The sequence below is a fragment of the Branchiostoma floridae genome, chromosome 15 (assembly GCF_000003815.2).
Source record: "Branchiostoma floridae strain S238N-H82 chromosome 15, Bfl_VNyyK, whole genome shotgun sequence".
Classification (NCBI taxonomy): domain Eukaryota; kingdom Metazoa; phylum Chordata; class Leptocardii; order Amphioxiformes; family Branchiostomatidae; genus Branchiostoma; species Branchiostoma floridae.
Genome location: NC_049993.1, coordinates 8,302,459 through 8,324,914, shown reverse-complemented (window position 1 = coordinate 8,324,914; position 22,456 = coordinate 8,302,459). Strand labels below are relative to the sequence as shown.

Here is a 22,456-nt window from a genome sequence, read left to right as displayed (position 1 = left end):
CACTGGGCCATGTACTGGGTTTTATACGTGAATGCCTTATGGTGCAGGTGTATATGGATTGTTATTAGCTGCATTGACTGTTACCACCTATAATATAGAGTGTATAAAAGAAAAAAAATATCAATGGTTCCTGAACAATTTTGGTACTTCCTGAATTCAGAGATGGCGCAGGTCAAATCTGTCTGGTGCAGGTAATTTCAATGTTACCTGCACTAGTGCAGGTATGCAGAAAAAAGTATTTCGAGCCCTGAAGTGTCATGTAGCCTATAACGGGCAGATCCAAATGGTCTGAGTTTTAGTCACTTTATCTTTAATGATTCAAGGCCGTTGGACATTGCCAGTGCAGTCAAGTTTACGTCTTAATACATGACAAGATGAATGTAGTCAATGCTAGTATATACAGTCAAACCTGTATTAGCGGCCACCTGGCCATAGTGACCACTTTTTGTCGGTCCCTTGGATTCGTAATGATTAAGAAATAGGCTTAGCGTCCACCTGTCCAACGCGGCCACGGCCACACGATTTCCGGTCCCGTTGATACAGAAACATTGCCTATTGCAACCATACTGCAGCCTTATGTCACCCTGCACCGAGTTTGAAATTGTAGTTTGCGAGGATTTGGAGTTCCTGACAGGGTCATTTTGGCGGTAGCAGAAGGTATGCATGCCTTGAGCATTAAAGTGCAAGTCTTTGTCGGTGAGTCGGTGATTTTACCGATCGAGACAATGTTACTTGGTGAGAAAGATCATTTGTAGCTTGCTCATGGTCAATTGATCAACATTTTCTCTATAGTGGCCAACTGTCTGTAGTGTCCATATTTCTCCAGTCCCTCGAGGGGCCGCTATAGACATGTTTGACTGTAGTGTGTTGCAGTGCCTGCCACTCGCCTTCCTCTTCTATCCATCTAAGTTAATTGACTCCATGTTAGTGACCACAAATTGTGTGCTGTCATACTGGCTCTGTGCTACTGAAAGGCTTGTACAATATTGTAACCTGCTTGGCTGTAATATTGTAATTTGTTACTTTAATCTATTCTTTCGTAGCGTCATTTTGACAAAAGTGCTATATCACCACTTAAACAAAAGTGAACTGTCTTTTGAATTTGCGTCTCGGCAGTTTACTTGATACTAAAGGGGTTCTATATGTAAAGGGTTCGTCATAGATTTTGTTTTTGGTTTGTCCTTATGGTAATGAATGAATAGCAATTGATGTACAGCACTTTGTAACCTAAACTGTGCGCTATAGTATACCGTAGTTGATAACAAAGTACAATGTACATGTAGTCATCATTTGAATAGCATTATTGAATATTGACATGATAAAGGCTACTTTTTCCGGCCATTTCTGTATTTGTATACTCATATCAGTTCCACAAATCAGCATGACCTTATAGTGGTGAATGGATAGTCAGGCATATTAACAAACCATTGATGTAATGCTTTTTGTCTATAGCAGTACCTATAGTGCACTCATATTGATGAAAAAAAAGTATAATGTACATGTATCCACCCCCAAAAGCATTAATCTTGACCTTTGTTCTGGTCTTATTCTATGATTCTCAATAATAAGACAATATGTATGAAGTAGATCCGCCTCCATGTGCCCTTTCTATTAAATGGTATCACATTTGTGGAGTCCTGGTAACCCCCATGTAGAGCCTTCTCATTATGCACGACATAGCTGGTAGGTACAAAGTAATTTAGGAACAGATACCAGTTTGATAATATTAAAAAGTAACAGTAAAAATGTATAAAATCAGCAAAGTTAATTTTATAGTATCCCCAAATCCCCCATATGGAGCCCAAATTAATATTGCCTATCAATCATGATATTTTGACAGTTATGCATGGTTCACAAACAACTTCGCAAACATTCGCCATGACTTACGCCCCATAGAGTAATAAAATCACCCGATTTACTAAAGACCAAAACCCGAAAAATCCCCATATAGACCCCCCTCTCACGGCTCGCGTTATGTATGGCCCAATTAGACGACGATTGTTTTTGAATGAGTAGATGTTCCTCTCTCTATCAACATTAAAACCATCCACCAGACCCGCTGGGTATAGATTTTATTGCGCCTTAGAAATGACTAAAATTTACAGTGACAAAAATTCTGCTTTCAATGGTTCAGGTAACCCCCTGGCATACCCTCTTAACTTTAATGCATTATCTTCAACTTCTGGTCTGTATCACTTTTGAACCCATGCTATATGAAAATGCAAAACTTTTGTTCGTACCTTAATTAGATTTTTCAGAATAGCCATCGAAATGTCAGTAATTTTCAGGCATAAATTGTTGGATTCTGGAGGGTCCCTGAGGGGGGTCCCAGAACGCCATAACGAAAAATAGCTGGAGGGTTTTAAGTATATGGCTGTTCATAGTTCCACATACCTATCACACATAAAAAGTTTGAGTCGATTTGGCCGACCCCCATCTTCCGGCCTCTGCCTGGTATTGCCTGGTTTTCTCGTGCAATGACTCTTAACTATATAGTACATTCTTAGAGCATCTTCAGTGCCTTCAGGTGTCACTTAGGTGTCACAGCGATTGGTCACAGAATTTATGACCAGACCCTATGCATCTCTCTATAAGTCACGGTGATTTTTACCGCATCTTGTTTATCACTGGACAGCTTTAACATGTGACTGTCAAGTGTTATACCTAACCGAAAGTTGAATGACCTTATTCTTCCGTTCACATCTTCGTGTTAAGATAATGCGATTAAGTATGTACTTCTATATTACACCTACATCAGAGCATATCAATAATTGCATACTCTGTGAAATAATTTTCAGCAAATACTTTGAAAGTATTAGAAAGTAAAGATTGCTCTTAATGTTAAAAGAGAACTAAATTTTACATCGAAGCCCAACCGTGAAATCCTGATCTGTTATCTATGTTACATAAATATTTGACGTACAGTGCAGTAAAATAATGACTAGTTGATTTGGCTGTTGTTGTTTTTGTATAATAAAACTTGAACACCTGTCTTGCGTTAATGTGCTATTGATTTGGTAAGCAACACTTACCCCTCTGAAATAACATTGACATTGTGGTATTGACACACAGGTATGGTTGATTTGTATGATTCATATCTAACAATGTTCACCTTTACTCGGCTTTGTAATGCCACAAGTACGAAAGTCCCATCATTTACCAGCATGGAATTATTATATTTTTGCCCACTTCAGAAGGAAATGAGGTTTCATCCGTTCCTAGATCCTATCCATGAAGGAGTGAGGCGTACGTCTGACAAAGGAATAATATCTAATTTAGTACATCTGAACAAAACGGCATGCAAACATATACATATATTTGTACGTTTCATATACCTCAAAATAAAGATCAGTGGACTAGACGTGACACAGGTGGTATCCTGACAAAGTTGAATCTATTGAAAAGAAGTCATCTGATTTATAAAAGGCATAAAAGAAAACATGTATGCATGCAAATAAGGTCTATTTAAAACACAATGAATGCATAGACGTATATGTAGACTGTTACCTTGTGTGCTTGAATTATCATGTCCAGGTTGGTTTTCAGCTGAGGGAAGGTGGGTCTGTCTTCTGGTAGAGTCTTCCAGCAGTCTTGCATCACCGCAAAGCTGTGCAGGCACATTTGTTAAGTAACATCAATATTTTTTATCTTTAACTTGTTACACTAATATTTCTTAAGCATCTGCAAGCCGTAGAATTTTGAAACATACTAAGTAGTAATAAATTATATTTGAGATGGTGGTGAATACTTACAGTTCATCGGGACAGTGCAAAGGCTGCTCCAGTCGGCCGCCATCTTTGATCATGTCCATCATCTGTTTACCCCTCATCCCTTCGTATGGCAGATGCCCTGCAAGTGGTGGTATAAATTTGTTGCATCCTAATCCAATACAGATGCACATATGCACATGGCAACAACGAAACATAAAGTGCCAAATCTACGTATCATCAACATCATTTCCAGGTGTTCCTGTCTTCTATATATTCTTCAATTTCTTTCACGAATTACAATACTGTTCTACTATACACTTTTCCACACAAATATAAACATATCATTTTGACATAAAACAGAAAAGTCTATGCATACCCATGGTCATGATCTCCCACAGGAGAACACCAAACGACCAGCTGCAGAACAGAAAATAAGAAAGTGATCAATTAGAGAATGACTAATACCACACATACGCACTATCCCGCACAAGCATTAATCTTGAAAATATTCTACTAGCTAGCTTGTTGAAAATAATAGTTATATGTCATCATCAATATGTCTTCCTGTAACACACAACATTAGCCGCATCTATAACATCTATATAGTACCAATCATTCAGAAGTGATTTTGAATGTGAAATAATTTTGTGGTATAGTTGTATAAGTATGTCAGACCATTGGGGTTAAATGACTGATAACATATTGTTCAATATTCACGACGGTAGAAAATCCTCACATGTCACTCTGAGTTGTGTACACACTGTAGAACAGTGACTCATAGGCCATCCATCGCAACGGAAGCTTGCTCTGTAATAGGAATAACATGGCAACTGTAGTCCTAATCATTTCAGTTGTATATTTCGTGTAATTAAAACATATCACAATGTATGTTCGTCATATTACTGGTCTGTTTGACGTTCACATGGTTTTGAGAAACTTGCTTAGAAACTTTCACAACACTGCTGAAAAACACGTCAGTTGCTATGGCAATTGTACTTTTTTTTTCAGTGTCTTTTTAGATAATGAAATTTATTTCATAGATTCAGTGTACAGACAAAAAGCTTAGTAAATCGTCACACATTGGTGCACGAATGGGGTCGATTACATTTCTTCAATGACTATCTTGCAAAGCCTTACCATTGTACTCTTAACGTATTCTTCACTTTCGAAGATGTCCCTTGACAGTCCAAAGTCAGACACCTTCGCCACTAACCGCTCTCCAAGTAAGATGTTTCTCGCTGCGAGGTCACGGTGAACGCACTGTGGTAAGGTTGTCGTAATGGTTAATGTTCATTGAAATCAATGTTAGAAAGTCATTTTCATGTCATGCCGCTTGTATCAAACTTTTTCTTAAATGACAGGTATTAATGTGTGAGAGTTTTGGTATCCGTAACTTCGTTTTTTTTTTCCAGATCGAAGCATGTTTATTTTTATCTTGTTGAATTTGCAAAGATCGTAGCAATTCTGATGTTGGGTGCCATCGAGCATTTACATTGATAATGTACTTAAGTATCAAGGATCAAATATGCAATGTAAGGTCATGTTTTGATATATCTTACCTGCATAGCCGCTAGGTGGCTCATCCCAGCAGCTACATCGATGCCAAACTGTATGAGTTGTTCCATTGGAAGTTCTGAAACGTGAACGGGACGGTTCTGGTACTCTGAGTGGCCGCTCATGGCTTCAGCAGAGTTGTTCTTCAACCAGTCCTTCAGACAGCCGTTAGGGGCGTACTCAACAACAATGGTCAGGGGATCTGGAAGAATAGGGGCGGCAGATGTGAATATTTAGAATAGCGATCAAGTTCATTGGGTAAGTTTAACTACCATTAGAGTCAAAATAAATGTAAAAGAATTTAATCATTGAACTAATAGGCATAGTACAAATGTTCATAAATATTGTAGAGAACTCACCGTCTCTGGTACAAGCTCCAACCAGGGAGATGATGTTGTCATGACGACCGACCGTCACCAGGATTTCTAGCTCTCCCAGCAGGTCTTTCTTGTCACTGTCTGATGCTGAGTCTAACAATTTCAAAGAGTATACTCTGCACGTTACATAAACTAAATGACAGGTCACCATTTAAGTTTATACCTGGTTATTACATTTATGACTTTACAAAACAGATGACAGACCTTTAGGGAATGTAGATTTTATGATTTGTCCATAATGAAGTCAGTTGGTATTCTACTGTGTAAACATGATGTAAAAGTTATTGCAAAGACTGCTTACCTCTTAATGTCTTGACAGCAACAGTGGTCGCCACTCCGTGATTACGGACTTCCCCGAGGCGAACCTCCCCGAACTGCCCTCTACCGAGCCGCCTGCCCAACTTCAGACTGAATCGAGGGATTTCCCAAAAGTTGAGGGACGAGGTCGGTGACGAAACCTTTAACGACAAACATAGCATCATGTGAGGTAGAAGATGTAGTGATGCAAATGAATTATCTAGTGATGCAAATGAAAATGTTAACAGACAAACGAAGACATGACTATGTTAGATGCTAGTTTGCCCAATACATTGTGGAAAAGCAGTATGGAAGAAGACGGCGGCCATAAGGCCAATGTCTTAAACTATAACATACCAGTGTTCCTGAGCCTTTGAGTCCCTGTAGCACAGCTTTCAGTCTTGCTCTGGGTCCAACCATAGGAACGAGGTCCTTCATCATCGCGTCATCAAGATGGCGTAACGCCGTCCCGTCAACGTCGTTCTCTGCACACAAGATGTCGTCGACATTTGAAGATTCATCATTACCTTGTATTTCAAAGGCTTCATGCCAACAATCTCAGCTCTGTTCGACACATTGTTCAATATCTGACGATTGTAACACTACGGTATGACTGGTATTGCCAATGTCAGCTAATAGCTTTTAAAAAGCAATACATTTATGGGTACTGCATTTTATTTATCATTTATGTTTCTACAGGTTATTACGGCGAGGTGAGAAAGTATAGTGAGAAAGACGTCACTCATATGATAAGGAATGCCCAACATACCCCTGAAAGCTCTCGCACACTCTTGTAGGCCATTGGCAATAAGAAACCTTTGCACGTCTGCAACTGTGGTGAGGTCTGATAGACGTTCAGATGTCTGAGGAAACAAAACTGGTATTTGCAAAGGATGGTATATCTAGCAAATCATGAACATAGATGCAAAATATGCTAGAGAAAACAACCTTGTTGAAAGATACGATCCAAAGGTAAGTGAATCTAGATTCACCTTCGAAAAATGAAATACTTACAGATGTGTCCCTGCCGTTTTCTGAATTAAATGCATCATTTCTTGCACCACCTTGTTTTGGTTGGTTGCCGATGTTTTTTAGTGGTACGTTCCTTTGTTTGGGAGCGTCTTTATTCTTTCTTCTGCAAATACAAAGGTATTTAACAACATGCATTGCTGTTCCTTCGGTATTGTGTCAAACTGTTAGCCCATCGTAGTTGCTTCCAAATTAATTACATTTTTATTGACGAAAATCAGCAGCAATCACTGAGCTATTATGAAAAATTACGTAAAAGAAAAATACACCAAATTTATTATTATTTCTTATTAGGGCCTGGCGAATCCTTATGCTATGATTTCCTGTTTGTTACAACGCTCGAGAGGTTACAATGTTATGATTTCCTGTTTGTTGCAAGGCTCGAGAGATTACAATGTTAGAGGGGAAGACAAATTTTCCTCCATATACTATAACAAATAGAATCTATGCAGATATATGAGATTGTAGATATATGAAGTCATACCAAATCTATTACGAATTTAAATATATTGATTTTACATATATTATACCTGCGATAGAAAACCACAGCGACAACTGCACCAATGACAATGACACCTGCTACGACACCCACGATGATCCCTACCAATGGTAGACCGACTGCCTTTTGTTCTGAAATACAAAACATAACACAATTTCATCATGTAGAAATTGAACATTCACAGTTTTTTTGGTGTTACATACAGCATAGGCAAATTCAGCATGATGCTAAGGTAAAAGAGTCTGAGCTGCATTTGTACCCCCATGTATCATTCCGTACGATTATATGGCTATTTAACCACAGAGTGCTCCGAGGTCTACTTGCTAACCTGTGCATGATGTTCCATTCCCCTGGTAACCTAGGTTACACGAACAGTTGAAGGACCCTGCACTGTTGAGACAAGTGGCGTAGATGTGGCAATTGTCAACATCGGTATCACATTCGTTTACATCTGTGAATAACAAATGGTTCATATGGAGCATATGCATATAAAAATACCATTTGCATTAATACCCAACGCAAAACGTGGCGAGTCACATGGTCTTCTTCTATTTAGCAAATCAAGTGTAGGTTAGATATTAGCTGTTGTTGCAACTATGAACATTTTTCACACAATTCTTTAGGGTGAGCCTTATGATATAGTATAATAATGTTAATGACCTTGTTCAAATGCCGTAGTTTTTTACTCTAATTAGCCTAATGACATAGTACTGTGTGTGAGCAATTTGACAAAAGGCTAACAGTACTATTTGATAAAACAAGACTTGCTCTCACCTATCTGACAGCTGTCCCCCTCCCATCCATCAGCACACCCTCCCCTGCTACAGTTCCCGGTGTCGGCGAGGCAAACCGAATCTCCATCCGCACAGTGGCAGGTGCTCACACAGTTGGACCCGAACTCACCTGGGCTGCAGACTGGAGAAAAAAAATAGTAAACGTACCAACTCAACTTGATTCCGGTGTTCGAGAAATGCTTCCTATCATTTTATAAGAGTCTCAGAAGCACTGATAATACTTATGACTTACCCGTCTGACAGTCGTTTCCTTTCCACCCAGCAGCACAACCCCCAGTACAGACTCCAGTCTGGATGTTACAGGCGGAATCTCCGGTCAGACAGTTACATGTGCCGTTACAGCCAGGCCCGAACTCACCGGGAGTGCAGGCTAGAGGCATAAAAGATTACAAATGAGAAAATGCACCAATTTGACTCAGTTCTACTGGAATCTGGTGTGTCGGTAAATGCTTCCCATCATTTTCCTGAGTCTCAGAAGTCCTTATAGGACTTATTACTCACCTGTCTGACAGTCGTTTCCTTTCCAGCCGGCAGCACATCCTCCAATACAGGCTCCAGTCTGGATGTTACATGCGGAATCTCCGTTCAAACAGTTACATGTGCCGGTACAGCCGGGTCCGAAATCACCGGGACTGCAGACTGGGGGCATAATGAGAAAATGCACCAACTCAACTCAGTTACACTCAAATCACCTCAACTGGAATCTGGTGTGCTGCCGAACGCTTTCCAGCATTTTCCTGAGTCTCAGAAGTCCTTATGATACTTGTTACTCACCTGTCTGACAGTCGTTTCCTTTCCAGCCGGCAGCACAGCCCCCAGTACAAGCTCCAGTCTGGATGTTACAGGCAGAATCACCAGTCAGACAGTGACAGGTACCATTACAGCCGGGCCCGAATTCACCGGGACTGCAAGCTATAAAGGGGATTGTGAAAAATGAATCACATCCTTTCGTCCTGTATTACGATATCAATTCTATTCATTCACTCTAAGCTTTTATGCATTTCTGAATAATTTAGCGCATACAAAAGTGAATTGAAGGTGATTGTCAACAATAATATATCTTTTGCCCGAAGGAGGATATATCATCTGCCAGAAGGAGGATATATCCTCTGTCAGAAAGAGGACATATTCTCTGTCTGAAGGAGTATATATCCTCTACCTGAAGGAGTATACAATCTCTCAGGCCTCTGCCTGAAGAAGTATATATTCTCTGCCTGAAGGAGGATATATGCCTGTCTGAAAGAGGATAAGGCCTCTGACTGAAGGAGGATATATCCCCTGACTGAAGGAGGATATATCCTCTGTCTGAAGGAGTATATATATCCCAGGCCTCTGCCTGAAGAAGTATATATTCTCTGCCTGAAGTATGGCCGATAGATCTGCACAGTTTTGTGGATTAATGGTACCTGGCGGAAGACGAAATATTATACTCAAGAAAATGTCCCAGTACAAGATGATGCATCATAGATGCTGAATGAGTTACTAAAGGAAAATACTCTTAATACTTTGAATTCCTTAATAGTGTTAATAGTGTGCCTTAAAATCATCCGAAGCAAACGATGATTTTATATTCAATAGTAAGTAAAACGAGAGACATCATCAAAAACTGTGGATAGACAAAATGTCATGACTTATAAAAGAACATAAGATGAATGCAAGATGTGTCAATTGCTTCTATGATTACCTGTAAACGTGTCACATGCGTCTCCCTCCCATCCCACGTCGCATGTACAAGTGTAGCCATTTGCTTCGCTCGTGCAGTTTCCGTGAATACAGGGGTTGGGGACACAGAATTCTGTGGATAGAAGGGAAAGGTGTTAGTGTCAAAATTAGTATCATAATATTATTAACACAGAATGATGACGTTGGCGACAGATAATCGGCAAGGCGTTTGGAAAGGCGTACGCGCGTATGATCACAACGCCAGAAAAGGGGTGCGAATAAAAGCTCTTTAGTGTTCAATTGCCTCGTTGAAGCAGAAACAGTGCGACTGCAAGAAGGAAATGGAATAGCCCATTCAATGCAATGTAACATGTAGTAACGTACCGTTCCGTTGATAGTGATCAAATCTCGCGTTGAAGCCGAATGTTTCTCCGGCTGTGTCCTGATTATCTCTACTCAGCAGACATCTTTCAGGGTTACTGTCCAGGTCAAAGGACAGGCAGGATCCAACTGATAGGCTCCCTTCTCCCAGCAGACACCGCAGGGTGCAGGTGCGGGGACTTACAGTCGCCGGGCGGACAATTACGTCGTCGTGTCGGGGTAGGGCCTGATCAGGATAGGCGGTGAAGAAGCGGAGAATATCTACAACACAAAGAATTTTGTCAGGGGATGTAACCAAGTACGCTTACCTTTACGTACCTCCAATTCAGGAAGGATAACAGATAGTTTATTAAAAGAATCAGTAATTCCACGTATAAGACGAGTCACACTATGATATACATTTATTCTTATATTCCGTACTTCCATTCTATAAATATCGTTGGTATGCAGAGGTACTGGGTATTGTCCAGTCATTCGCCAAAATGTTTAGGAACTTTTTCTTTGCAAAGTATTTAGAACAATGGTTAGTGTTAAAATATTTGCTCCCTGTCTTTCCTTAGTTCATATTAATAGATAGGTTTCACGTGTACTTAATAGATACGTCATCACGTGTATCACTTGGACCGTCATAAGCAATAGTGACTACATTGTTCGATAAAATGTCACTTTTAATGATTGTATTAGGGAGGGATAATCTCAGACGTAGACCGATTTTATCTTCTCCTGAGTATGTACATTCATCATAAATGATCTCACCTTTCATTTCGTAATGATCATAGTCGTCGTGCGACACTAATGGCTGACCGGCTGTTCTACTGAGCTGACATCTGCTGATTGACTTCACGTAGTCAAAAGACAAACATTCCCCCTCTGGTACAATAGTGGTCCCCTCTAGACACTTCTGGGCACATTCTTCGGGGGTGATACTGGTGATCAACTCGTCATCATGGCCAGGCAAGCCGTGGTTTGGAATGTAGTCAAACAGATCGGTGAAATCTGAAAGTAACGACAGCATGTATTTAGAATTAGAATTTGAATAACACGTATCCCCGCAATTGATACTCGACAATAGTACATCTTTTTAATGAATATAGTTCATTGATTGGGTACATGTACACTATGGGTGTCTTATTTGTGTCATATATGTACTTCGTAACCCTGCAATAGATGGTCAAATACGTATACAGTAACATGTTCAAAAGCAACGTGCGATGGATCATAATGATCATGTGCCTTAACCATTTGGGCACCCTATCAAGCTCTCATTTTCTTCAATGAGAATGGAGGGTTATCGTACTAGAAACTCATGCCACACTGAACAAAGAACTCGCGAAATAATGAAAAGTGTAGAGATTTGTGTAGAACTCTGTATGTTCTGTGTAGCACGTTTAATAGGTAACAAACACAAGTGCGTGACTGTAAATCTGTACCAAATAGGATCACAACTCACCTGCTGAAACCTCCGTAAAAGCAGAACAGATCAACAACATAAACACTGGTCCTCTTGGGAATCGGCGAGGCTTGACTCCACGTACCTCATAGGAACCCATGGTGGCTTCAGGAGCTCACATTATACGAATTCTACGCAGAAAGACGCCCGGTTGAGTACAAAAAGTTTTGTTGTTCTGCTCCGCTAACGTCGGGATACTGGTAGGGCGCGTGCGCAGCGACACATAATAACGCGAACTTTGTCAAACATTAACACAAACCACCCCTTGACCTAAACAAAGTCCATAAGCTCCACGGCTACATAAATATGGAGCGGGCGGGCAGTATAAAAAGGAACAAAAGGGCTCTTATACCCAAATGCTAACATTACACAGTAGGAGCCTGCCCCAAAGCCAACGTACACATGTACCACATGTACATTCCAAACGATGAACATTATATCTTTACTGGCTAGAATACATGAAACAAAAATACGAGCATATTATATATAGAGAGTTGACAAAATCTCTACTTGGTACGTGTGATTTCAAATAGAGGACAAAATGAGGCGGGCGAATCTGAGACTTTATATCGGTGTGGCCTTAGTCGCATTCTGACTGAACAAATCAAGTGCATTTATAAGTGCTTGTGTGCAAACTACCCTAATCAGTTAACGTTACCTCATATGACGCCAGTCCTGCCAAAGCCGACGTTGGATAAACATGCAGCATATGCTTGCGAGAATGTGTCATTTTATTTTACTACGCTATAGCTAAGGAACACTAATATCTAATGGTCCAACCTACCTGCTTTACGAGCAGTAAAAGCCAATCGATCTGATACAAAATTTGAAGATTGGATAATACTTTTAACCTAACACAAAAATGACATAAGAAACGCAAATATATATCAAATACATGTACACATGTGCCACGTCTACATTGTGGATGAAGAAGTTTACCATTTTCATGTCATGTGGCAAATCATCAACGACAGGCTTCATCAGCTATCGTAACAAATTGGAGTTCAGGAAATGCTAGTCCAATGTTGTTTTTTTTTGGAAACCTACAAAATCCTACAAAGATACACTTAGAATATACATATATCTGTATAGATATCTAATGAATCAAAATTAAGTCTCATCAAAGTCGTCAATTCAACAAAGACATACCTATATTTCACATATGCAGTTTGAAGTACAGGAAAGATTGCAATATGTTTAGATATTTTTATACGTGTACAAGACTCTTCATATCACCGTTCTAAATATGCAAGTGCTTGATTATCTATCAATATATATCTCAAAATGCATCTGTTGACCACAGCATGACCTCATCAATCCATATCCTCTCTCAAATCCTACTCATGAAGGAGCGAAGCGTACGTCTGGCGAGCGAGGGAGAAAGAGACAATTTAGTACAATGGTCTGATCAGAAAAATCGAGCATTAACATATGGATGTTTAAGTTTTAGTTCACTCGCAAAATGATGGTCATTAGACACATGTGGAATCCAGACAAAGATGCATCTATCTAAAATGAGGTAAACGTTTTTGTCCACTGTACTGGGCACAAATGAATATGTAGACTGTTACCTTGTGTGTTTGAATGATCCTGTCCAGGTTGGTTTTCAGCTGTGGGAAGGTGGGTCTTTCCTCCGGCAGAGTCTTCCAGCAGTCTTCCATCAAGAAGAAACTGTGCAGACAGATACAAATTTGTTAAGTGACTTCTAATATGACGAAAGTAATTGATGTTTTCTTTGTTACATTCATATTCCTTAATATGATGCAAGGTGTAGAATTTGAAAATGCAATTAACACTATACTAACGCATTCAATTTGAGATGTTGCTGAAGAAATGCTTACATTTCATCAGGACAGTGCAATGGCTTCTTCAGACGGCCGCCATCTTTGATCATGTCCATCATCTGTTTTCCCTTCATCCCTTCGTATGGCAGATGCCCTACATGCGAAATGTTTCATGTATTAGTCTATTCCAAACTCAAAATCAAAATGTGCACACGACGAAATTGACGACACATGGAGAACGTCAGTATCAAATACGCTTACAATCAACATATGATCATAATTTCGGACTAGGAAGCTTTTATCTAATTCGTCCTTGTCTTTTATATAGTAATGGTTTTCTTGAACGAATTGCAATGCGTTTCCAGACAAACATGAAAAATCTTTTCGATATCAAAAATACAAGTATATGCATACCCATGCTCATGATCTCCCACAGTAAAACGCCAAACGACCAGCTACAGAACAGGAAAGGAGGAAAAACGTTACCATGCTTCAGAACTCCGTATAAATCGTAAAATGGTGAAGTGCTACTCGATGCACAGTCCAAAAAAAGTGATAATATTTTGCATGTGTTACAGATAAGTATGTCTCAATGCTAACGTACAATCTCAGGTATGAATCCGCTTATCAGCATATCTTAGACTTAAGACTAAGAGGTGACTCAATTTTGGATTAAAGGTAAACATGTAACATTCAAATGTTCAGTGTTAACGAAGATAGAAAATCTTTATACTCACACGTCACTCTGAGTTGTATACACACTGTAGAACAGTGACTCATAGGCCATCCACCGCATCGGTAGCTTGCTCTGAGACAGGAATATCATGGTGATAATCGATCATTCCATAAAGTGGTCGAAAACTTATGTCTAATACGTATTGAATGCTATACATCCAGGTAAACGGTATCTAAACTCTAAGGCAATTCAAGATCTACAGCTGAACAAAATCCTGAAATTTACTCCGGATGTTTCGAGTGACATCCTTCAGTCTTCTAAGTCTTTTTCTTTCTAGTGACGCTGAAAAGAGTAATGGATGCCACTCGAAACGCTCGGAAGTAAATCTCCGAATTGTGTTGTAGATATTGAATTGCCTTTGAACATGTGTTTAACTTATAAATAAGAACATATTACAATTAAAGTGCACCACATACTTGTTCGTACACACACAATGTTTTCTATATCTTGCACATCCTTACACGTCGTACCTTTGCAGTCTTTACGTACTCTTCGCTTCCATAGATGTCTCTGGACAATCCGAAATCAGAAACCTTGGCCACCATGTTCTCCCCAAGTAGGATGTTCCTTGCAGCGAGGTCACGGTGAACACACTGTGGGCAGGGAGGGGGCATATCAATCAATATAAAAGGCTTAACTTGAGCTAACCAACAGTAATGATAGTTTGCAGCAGATCCAAGTAGGATGTTCCTTGCGGTGAACACACTGTGGGGGGATTTCGTATCAACGTTTACAAGCAATTTTATCACACAAAGTATGTGTAAGATGTTGCTAAATAGTGAACAAGTTGACGTCAACAAAGATGTCTACCTTCAATGTGTGACAACATGAATCGCTTTTGTAAAGAAATACCATACATGATAACTACACATATATGCTTTGATATTTCACCTGCATAGCCGCTAGATGGCTCATTCCAGCTGCTACATCGATGCCAAACTGGATGAGCTGTTCAATAGGAACTTCAGAAGCTGGAGCAGGCTGATTCTGGTACTCCTCAGCTGAGTTGGTCTTCAGCCAGTCCCTCAGACATCCGTTAGGGGCGTACTCAACTACAATGCTGAGTGGATCTAGAGGGATACAAAGTTTGAATCGTTTATGTAATGGGTGGTTTTATCTTAATGTTAGTGTCCCATAGCTTGTGAAGAAACTTGCGTTATGAACTCACCGTTTTTTGTGCAAGCTCCAACCAGGGAGACGATGTTGTCATGACGACCCACAGTCACCAGGATCTCCAGCTCACCCAGCAGGTCTTTCTTGTCACTGTCAGATGCAGAGTCTGACAAATACAAAGAGTATATTCTGATACGTTTATACCTGGTAATTATATATTTTTGACTGTGCAAACAAATGACAGACCTTTTAAAGAATTTGAAGTTAAATCATTTGTCTGTTACATGTTACGAAGTCAGTTGGTATTCTACTGTGTAAAAATGATGTGAAAATATTGTGCTCAAAGACTGAATTTACTCTTACCTCTTAATGTCTTAACAGCCACAGTGGTTGTAACTCCTCGGTTACGGATTTCTCCGAGGCGAACCTCCCCGAACTGCCCCCTACCGAGCCGCCTGCCAAACTTCAGACTGGACCGGGGGATTTCCCAAAAGTTGAGGGTCGAGATCGGTGACTCCAACGAAACCTGTCACGAAAAAGCAGCGTATATATGTATGAACTTTGTAAACGAGAATCAAAATATGCAGTAAAACAAACAAACAAACAAACAAGCAGACGGATATTTAGTAGTTTGTACCTGTAGATTTTGTCCAGTTGATCCATGCAATTTCTGTAGCACAGCTTTCAGCCTTGCTCTGGGTCCAACCATGGGAACGAGGTCCTTCATCATTGCGTCATCAAGATGACGCAGAGCCGTTCCGTCAACGTCGTTCTCTGCACAAGGAAACAAAGGTCACCAGACTCGCTAGTATTTCACATGATTCGTGCCAGCAGATCTTGAGGTATGTTTAAAAAATGTCATTTCCTTAAGAGTGTCGCATTACGGCAATGCTCTCAGCCATTGAGATCTAAATACATAAAATCCTTTGAATGTTGCGTTTCATTCTACGCTTTATTTGGCAATCTGGTGAAGTGAATACTAAGTAAAAGAAGAGACTTCATACTCATATTACAAGGAATATACCCCTGAATGCTCTTGCACACTCTCGCAGGCCATTGTCAATGAGAAACGCTTGTACGTCTGCAACTGTGGTGAGGTCTGATAGACGTTCAGATGTCTGAAGAAAACAAAAATGGTATTTGCGAAGGATGGAGCATCTAGTGAATCATGGATATAGATGCAAAACATGGAAATGTAGTCTTATTTAAAAAATATAAGATGTAAAGGGGCTGAAACTAGATTCACTGTTATAGTCAGTCCTGTATCGTAAAAAAAATGAAATACTTACAGATGTATTTTCTGAATCAAATGCCTCGTTTCTTGTACCACCTTTCTCCGGCTGGTCCCCGATGTCTTTCAGCGGTACGTCCTTTTGTTTGGGAACGTTATTCTTTCTTCTGCAAATACACAAGTATTTGTCAACATGAGGTCCTATTCTATGGGTATAGTTTCCAGTAGTAGACCAGTGTAGCTACTTACAAGTTAGCTATAGTATTGCCATATCAATTCATATTCCTCCAACAAAAGCAAACGCTATATCACGATAAATCTAAATTCAATCGTCTCGGTGTAGGACAAATAAGGTACAAATAAGACAAAAAATGTAAGATTGCCATACATACGTTAATATGGGTTTTAACAGTGCTTTATCGAGATCTTAAGTACTTTCGTATATACGTATTGATTTTATAGCAAATACCTGCAATAGAAAACCACAGCTCCAGCTGCAGCTATGGCAATGACACCTGCTACAGCACCCGCGATGATCCCTATGTATACCAATGGTAAACCAACTGTCTTTTGTTCTGGAGTACGATAAAGAGCATTTTAGTGGGGAACACTTAGAAATATGCAAATGTGTGGTTAAATAGGAAATGTCTGCAAGTAATAGAAACTTACCTGGCACATATGTTAGAATGAATGTTATCAACTTTTTACGGACACGTTGAAAATAAACGGATTCATGTCCGAATATGGAACAAGCAATATGACTGCTCTATACCGAACCCACACGTCAGTTTCTGAGTTTCTACCTGTCTGACAGTCGCTTCCCTTCCACCCGGGCTCACACCCACCGCTTGAGCAAACTCCAGTAGTGACGTTACACACGGAACCTCCACTCGCACAGTGACAGGTGAACGTACAGTTGGGTCCAAACTCACCGGGCATACAAGCTGAAATAAATGAGCATGGAATGATGAGCTACAATGACCAAAGTCCAAAACTGGAGTGCTTTGTGGATGTTTGAATTTCATACCTGTCTGACAGTTGCTCCCCTCCCACCCAGCCTCACACCATCCACTAGAGCAGACTCCAGTCGTGACGTCACACACGGAACCTCCATGCGCACAGTGACAGGTACCAAAACAGCCAGGCCCGAACTCGCCGGATGTGCATGCTGAAATAAAGCGATCGTTCAGACATCATTAAAATCTTGAAAACCACTACATGGATTCATACGACGAGCTGATACAGAAATAAAATTTAACTTACACAAGATCTTATGAAAACTTACCCACATACCAAATATCAAAACAATCCATTCAAATCGTTCTCTAGCTACCTTTCGGACAGACACAAATCTCCGTCACCACAATACATGCTTTACACAGAGGTAATGAGATAGAGGTACCAAAACACATCCTAGCTATGTAAATCCCATTTTCATAAAATTACCTGAAAAAAATGGTCACCTAGCGTATGGCAAACAAGCATCACATGTACACCGGTGACGTCACTTTTAATCAATTAGTAACTTACCTTGGACAGTCAACGAGAACGTTACTATCTCCAATCCCCCGATATTAGCAGCCACGCAGCTGTAAGTCCCATTGTCGTCGAAGCTCACGGCGTTGATGGTGAAGACGCTCTCAGTGTACTGAACTCCTGACTCTGTCTGTGATGTATTTGCCACCGTAAGCTTGTCCCTGCCGTGCCACCAGGTAATGGTAGGAAGGGGATCTCCGGTGGCCTTGCATGTCCAGGTGACGGCTCGCCCTAATTTTCTCGTTTCATTTGCTGGTGTCGGCTGAAGAAACTGTGGAGGGACTGATGCAACGAAGAAATAATGGAGGGCTAACATCATTGGATATTGATGAATGCGAGGTCACAATTATATCGCAAGGTCAGCCATCACAATACCACAAAATGAAAAGGGCGGGTGATAACAACATTGCGATTACAAATAGAAAAGTGCAATGTGAACTTGATGCTGTCATGGCAGCCCTTTTTTGGCTCTTCGCTTGGTGGAATGTCATGAGTCACCATCAAGTTGTAATACTTGATATAAGCACCCACCCAAGGTTTATAAGGTGCACTGCATTCCACATCTGAAAGTGGACAAAGGATTTGAATTTGAAACAGCCTACACCCAACTTCATCGTCCTACACCTACCCATCACCAACGAAAATTAACGGTGGAAGTCTTTTTATTATTGCATAAACCAAACAAAAATAGGATCTCAATAGACTAAGTTAATTGTTTACCAGTGTCTGAAGCAAAGTGCGATAACAAGTACCTGTTTGACAGTCGCTGCCCGCCCATCCATCAGTACATCCGCCAAAGCACGCCCCAGTCACATGATTGCAGTAGGCGTTTCCTCTCAGACAGCGACATGTTTCAGAGCAATTCGGACCAAACGTTCCCTCTGCGCAAACTGAGTGGGCAAAATGAAATTGAAGAATAGTAATTCATATTTTTTCAGTGCTTTAGTGTAATACTTACTAATGTAAAAATTTACTATGGGACAGATCAGTTTGGTAAAACGGCACTGCTTTATAACGTTATCTTAACAACAACGTGGTCGAATTCCCTTTTTTGTAGACATATCTGATGATATATTAACAGGATACCGAGTAGAAGTCAACTTACCTGCAAAGTCATCCGGTCTTAGTTTTAGAGATGTCATCTTCAAGGAGTAAGTGTAACCTCTCCATCTTTCCCAGTTCACACCCTCTGCACTATCCGAGTCGTTGTACCTTCCGTTTACGAATGCGTATCCACAACTGTCCGGAAACCACCATCCACCTCCACCAAAGCTACTCGCACAATTTGTGCGAGTATTTGGGTTATTGTCATTGTCTGAGGTCGAAAAACGTATACCGTTTATGTCAAAACGGTTGCCCCCACTTGTGAGACTGTCTCCGGCATCACCCGAGTAGTCGCTGATGCTGACCCGATAGTCCGAATTGCTGCCACCAACACTGAAACTGCTGTAAGTCGCGTACCTACTCTGATTTTCCCAATCTCCTAAATCGACTCGCAAAGTGTACGTCTTCTGTCCCGTGATTTGGTTCTGTTTGCTCAGTCCCAGCCAGTGTTCCCCATCGAGGTTTCCAAATCCTTGCTCGTAGCCTGCCCAGTTCTTGGCGAAGTCCACGGACCCGTCCTGTCGGCGCTGGATCATGGTCCACCCGCCGCCTGAGTTCCTCATGTCGCAGTAGACAAAGACGCGAGGGCTGCTGATAGCGTTGACTCCGCTTTCTATGATCCCGTCTCGGTACAGGTCAGCACAGTCTTGGGGCGAACCTGAGCCTGATGTGACAGGTACCACCATGATTTTACTTTTATTCAGACACTACAATACCAAAGGTTTGATACAAACGAAGTATTGTACTGGCTAGTATAAAAAGAACTCCTAAATTCATACTTAAATAGATGAGCATGCGTAAGACATTACGTTACTCCTCTTAACAATTTAACTATTACTAGTAATCAGATAATGAAAAAGAATTCATATTGAAAATGTTCTTTTAAAGGAGCGAATTGATTTCTAAAAAATCCTCTTCGTTAGACTCTTTGGTTGGTTGGCATTTAGTAGTCTGATTAACAGAGCATGGATATGCGCGACAAAAACACGTGCTTCTTCCCACTAAATTAGGTCTTTTGTACAGAATAAGTATCATCATACCTGTGAAGTCAGCAGGCCTGATCATGATGGTTATTTTCTTCAAGAAGTAACTTCTACCTCCCCATGACGACCAGACGACACCCTGCGAATCGCCACAGGATACCGAGCTGAGGTGACAGTTATACTTTCCGTTCAGGAAGGACTGTCCACAACTGACTGGGTACCCGCCTTGGCTGTATAAAGACGCACAATGCCCACCGTTTCTGTCATTGTCCCTATCTATCGTGGAAAACATTCTTAAGTTTATGTTGTCTCGTCCGTCATTACCTGTGCTAGTAAGACTGTCCCCTGCATTCCCTGTGTGCCCAGAGATGGACACCGTATAATTACCACTCGCGTCCCCGACCAAGAACGTGTTGTACCGCGCGAACCTCCTTTCTCCATCAAAGTCTTCAAGCTCGACCTGAAGAATGTTGCGCTTCGCAATAGTCAGTGTGTGGATCTTGTCTAACCCCAGCCAAAACTCTCGGTCCAGATCGCCGAACCCCTGTTGATATTCCTCCCATGTCTTGGCGAAGTCCACGGAGCCGTCCTGTCGGCGTTGGAGGACGGTCCAGCCGCCTCCTAGGAAGCTCATGTCACAGTAGACCTGGTACGGACTCTGTTCACCGACCGTGTATGTGCCACTCTGACGGGTCCCGGTTGCGAACAGGTCCGAGCAGTCCTGAGGCGGGGTTGTGCCTGTGTTGAACAAATTTAAGAGTCTTTTAAAGATTCCACTTTTCGATTAAAGGCTATGCTCATGAGGCGTCGCGTCGCCAAAACATTTCAGTCCTACACAGTACTATCTAATGGACGTGGGCAGCACCATTCTAACAAGATTAACAGAGTAGTGACACTATACCACTTCCCACACAAAAGATACAAATGTTTAAGCAAAGGGTACCAGGTACTGCCTCCAAGCCACAGTCGCTTTGTTTGTTTACTGTTAGACGGTACATTAACGAGAAATGCCTGTATTCAACAAAGTATCTTGAGCGTGACAAAAATAGCTATCGGAGTCTAGGCGTTTGACAGTCAGAAAAATGGCAAATCATACATGAAGTCGCGATCGGGCACTTATCAAAATGGTCTCAATAGTTTTACGAAAGTAGATCCTTCGCACTACTCTCACCCCCTTAGTTTTAGAGAGCTTTATCTAGTTATTTCGCGTGGACGACGAAAGAAAATATGACACACGCATTGTCTACTCCAAGTCTATCGACGTGCAAAAATAAGACGTTATGACGTGCTACAGTAGAAAATACGAACATCTCTTGAAATGGGCAATGACATTCGTTAGAATGGTAAGAACATTGCTAAGAAAACTTCATTCTTACCGACGACACAGGTGCTTAGGCCGAGCCAGGCTATCAAAAGTCCGATCCAACCCATACTTTCTTTGTGGTCGAGCACTGGGATCTGACTGGGATATACTTTCCTCTTCTCAGCAAGCACCAAGATCGACAGAAATATAGACCTGCACGTACTATACGTAAGTCTACAAGTGACTTGACGAGCCCCAAATCTCCGTGGGCAAATCAATTTCCTCATTCGACTTCCTCATTCGCCATGACGTCAATTAGGTCAAGGGTGACTGAATGGATACGGCCAATGTTTGTGCGAAGAACTTTGTCCAGTAACCAAAATAATGAAATAAGTTGCATACATTGAAATGTGGTGGATTGAGTACTTTATTGTATTATTAAAACGAGCTGTGTAGAAAAATGAATATTTGGGTTCAACGGCCAAAGAGCGCGCACGCAAAATCGCTTGTTCTTCAGAGGTGCATAAAAGTTTGATTAGTTATCCCGTTCTTTTGTGTGGGAAGTAAATAGAGTTACTCTGTGTGAACTGTAGTGTCAGGTATCTCGCTGCACCGAACGGTCAGTCGCTAGAGGGCGCCATGTGAACAGATCCCGCGGAGGCAATGCACGGACAGATTCACTGGAAACGGACGACATTTCCAGCAGTACATCTATTATACACGAGGAAAAGGCGCAAAAATGGAATTGAGTCGTTGGCCATCGCTGGGTTCTCGTAGTACACGCGACCTAGCGATAATCTAGAGAACTACACGTGGCTCAATTCATCATGTAATTAAACCACATTGTATTACAATAAAACATTCATCGCAATACTGATTTGACTTTTGTTTCCCATTGCCTTTTTTAAATCAG

The 22,456-nt window shown here is 41.0% G+C and overlaps 3 protein-coding genes and 1 long non-coding RNA gene across 4 annotated transcripts; all 4 read right to left on the bottom strand.

Moving 5' to 3' along the window:
• Positions 1-3,275: 3,275 nt before the first annotated feature.
• On the bottom strand, positions 3,276-5,461 carry LOC118432286 (tyrosine-protein kinase receptor Tie-1-like). Its single transcript, XM_035843822.1, has 7 exons — positions 5,270-5,461; positions 4,848-4,970; positions 4,447-4,517; positions 4,087-4,127; positions 3,753-3,849; positions 3,508-3,607; positions 3,276-3,284 (listed from the first exon to the last, which is right to left on the bottom strand). The coding sequence occupies exons 1-7, from the start codon at positions 5,387-5,389 to the stop codon at positions 3,276-3,278; spliced, it is 561 nt and encodes a 186-aa protein (XP_035699715.1). The 5' UTR covers positions 5,390-5,461.
• A 658-nt stretch (positions 5,462-6,119) lies between these two features.
• Positions 6,120-11,853, bottom strand: LOC118432276 (fibrillin-3-like). Its single transcript, XM_035843811.1, has 14 exons — positions 11,754-11,853; positions 11,060-11,299; positions 10,307-10,564; positions 9,945-10,055; positions 9,035-9,172; positions 8,762-8,899; positions 8,493-8,630; positions 8,241-8,381; positions 7,795-7,917; positions 7,498-7,597; positions 6,953-7,073; positions 6,708-6,801; positions 6,296-6,423; positions 6,120-6,158 (listed from the first exon to the last, which is right to left on the bottom strand). Exons 1-14 carry the CDS (start codon positions 11,851-11,853, stop codon positions 6,120-6,122), a joined length of 1,869 nt encoding a protein of 622 aa, XP_035699704.1.
• A 1,736-nt stretch (positions 11,854-13,589) lies between these two features.
• On the bottom strand, positions 13,590-14,347 carry LOC118431455. Its single transcript, XR_004832985.1, has 3 exons — positions 14,275-14,347; positions 13,952-13,992; positions 13,590-13,691 (listed from the first exon to the last, which is right to left on the bottom strand). It is a non-coding gene; the product is annotated as an uncharacterized LOC118431455 (long non-coding RNA).
• Positions 14,348-14,712: 365 nt separating this feature from the next.
• LOC118431370 lies at positions 14,713-22,324 on the bottom strand. The gene is made up of 15 exons (XM_035842506.1): positions 21,617-22,324; positions 20,298-20,978; positions 19,259-19,921; positions 18,906-19,043; positions 18,148-18,435; positions 17,645-17,785; positions 17,421-17,561; positions 17,087-17,192; positions 16,676-16,784; positions 16,411-16,504; positions 16,024-16,160; positions 15,750-15,912; positions 15,442-15,552; positions 15,165-15,343; positions 14,713-14,866 (listed from the first exon to the last, which is right to left on the bottom strand). The coding sequence occupies exons 1-15, from the start codon at positions 21,828-21,830 to the stop codon at positions 14,714-14,716; spliced, it is 3,318 nt and encodes a 1,105-aa protein (XP_035698399.1). The 5' UTR covers positions 21,831-22,324; the 3' UTR covers position 14,713.
• Between the last annotated feature and the right edge of the window lie 132 nt (positions 22,325-22,456).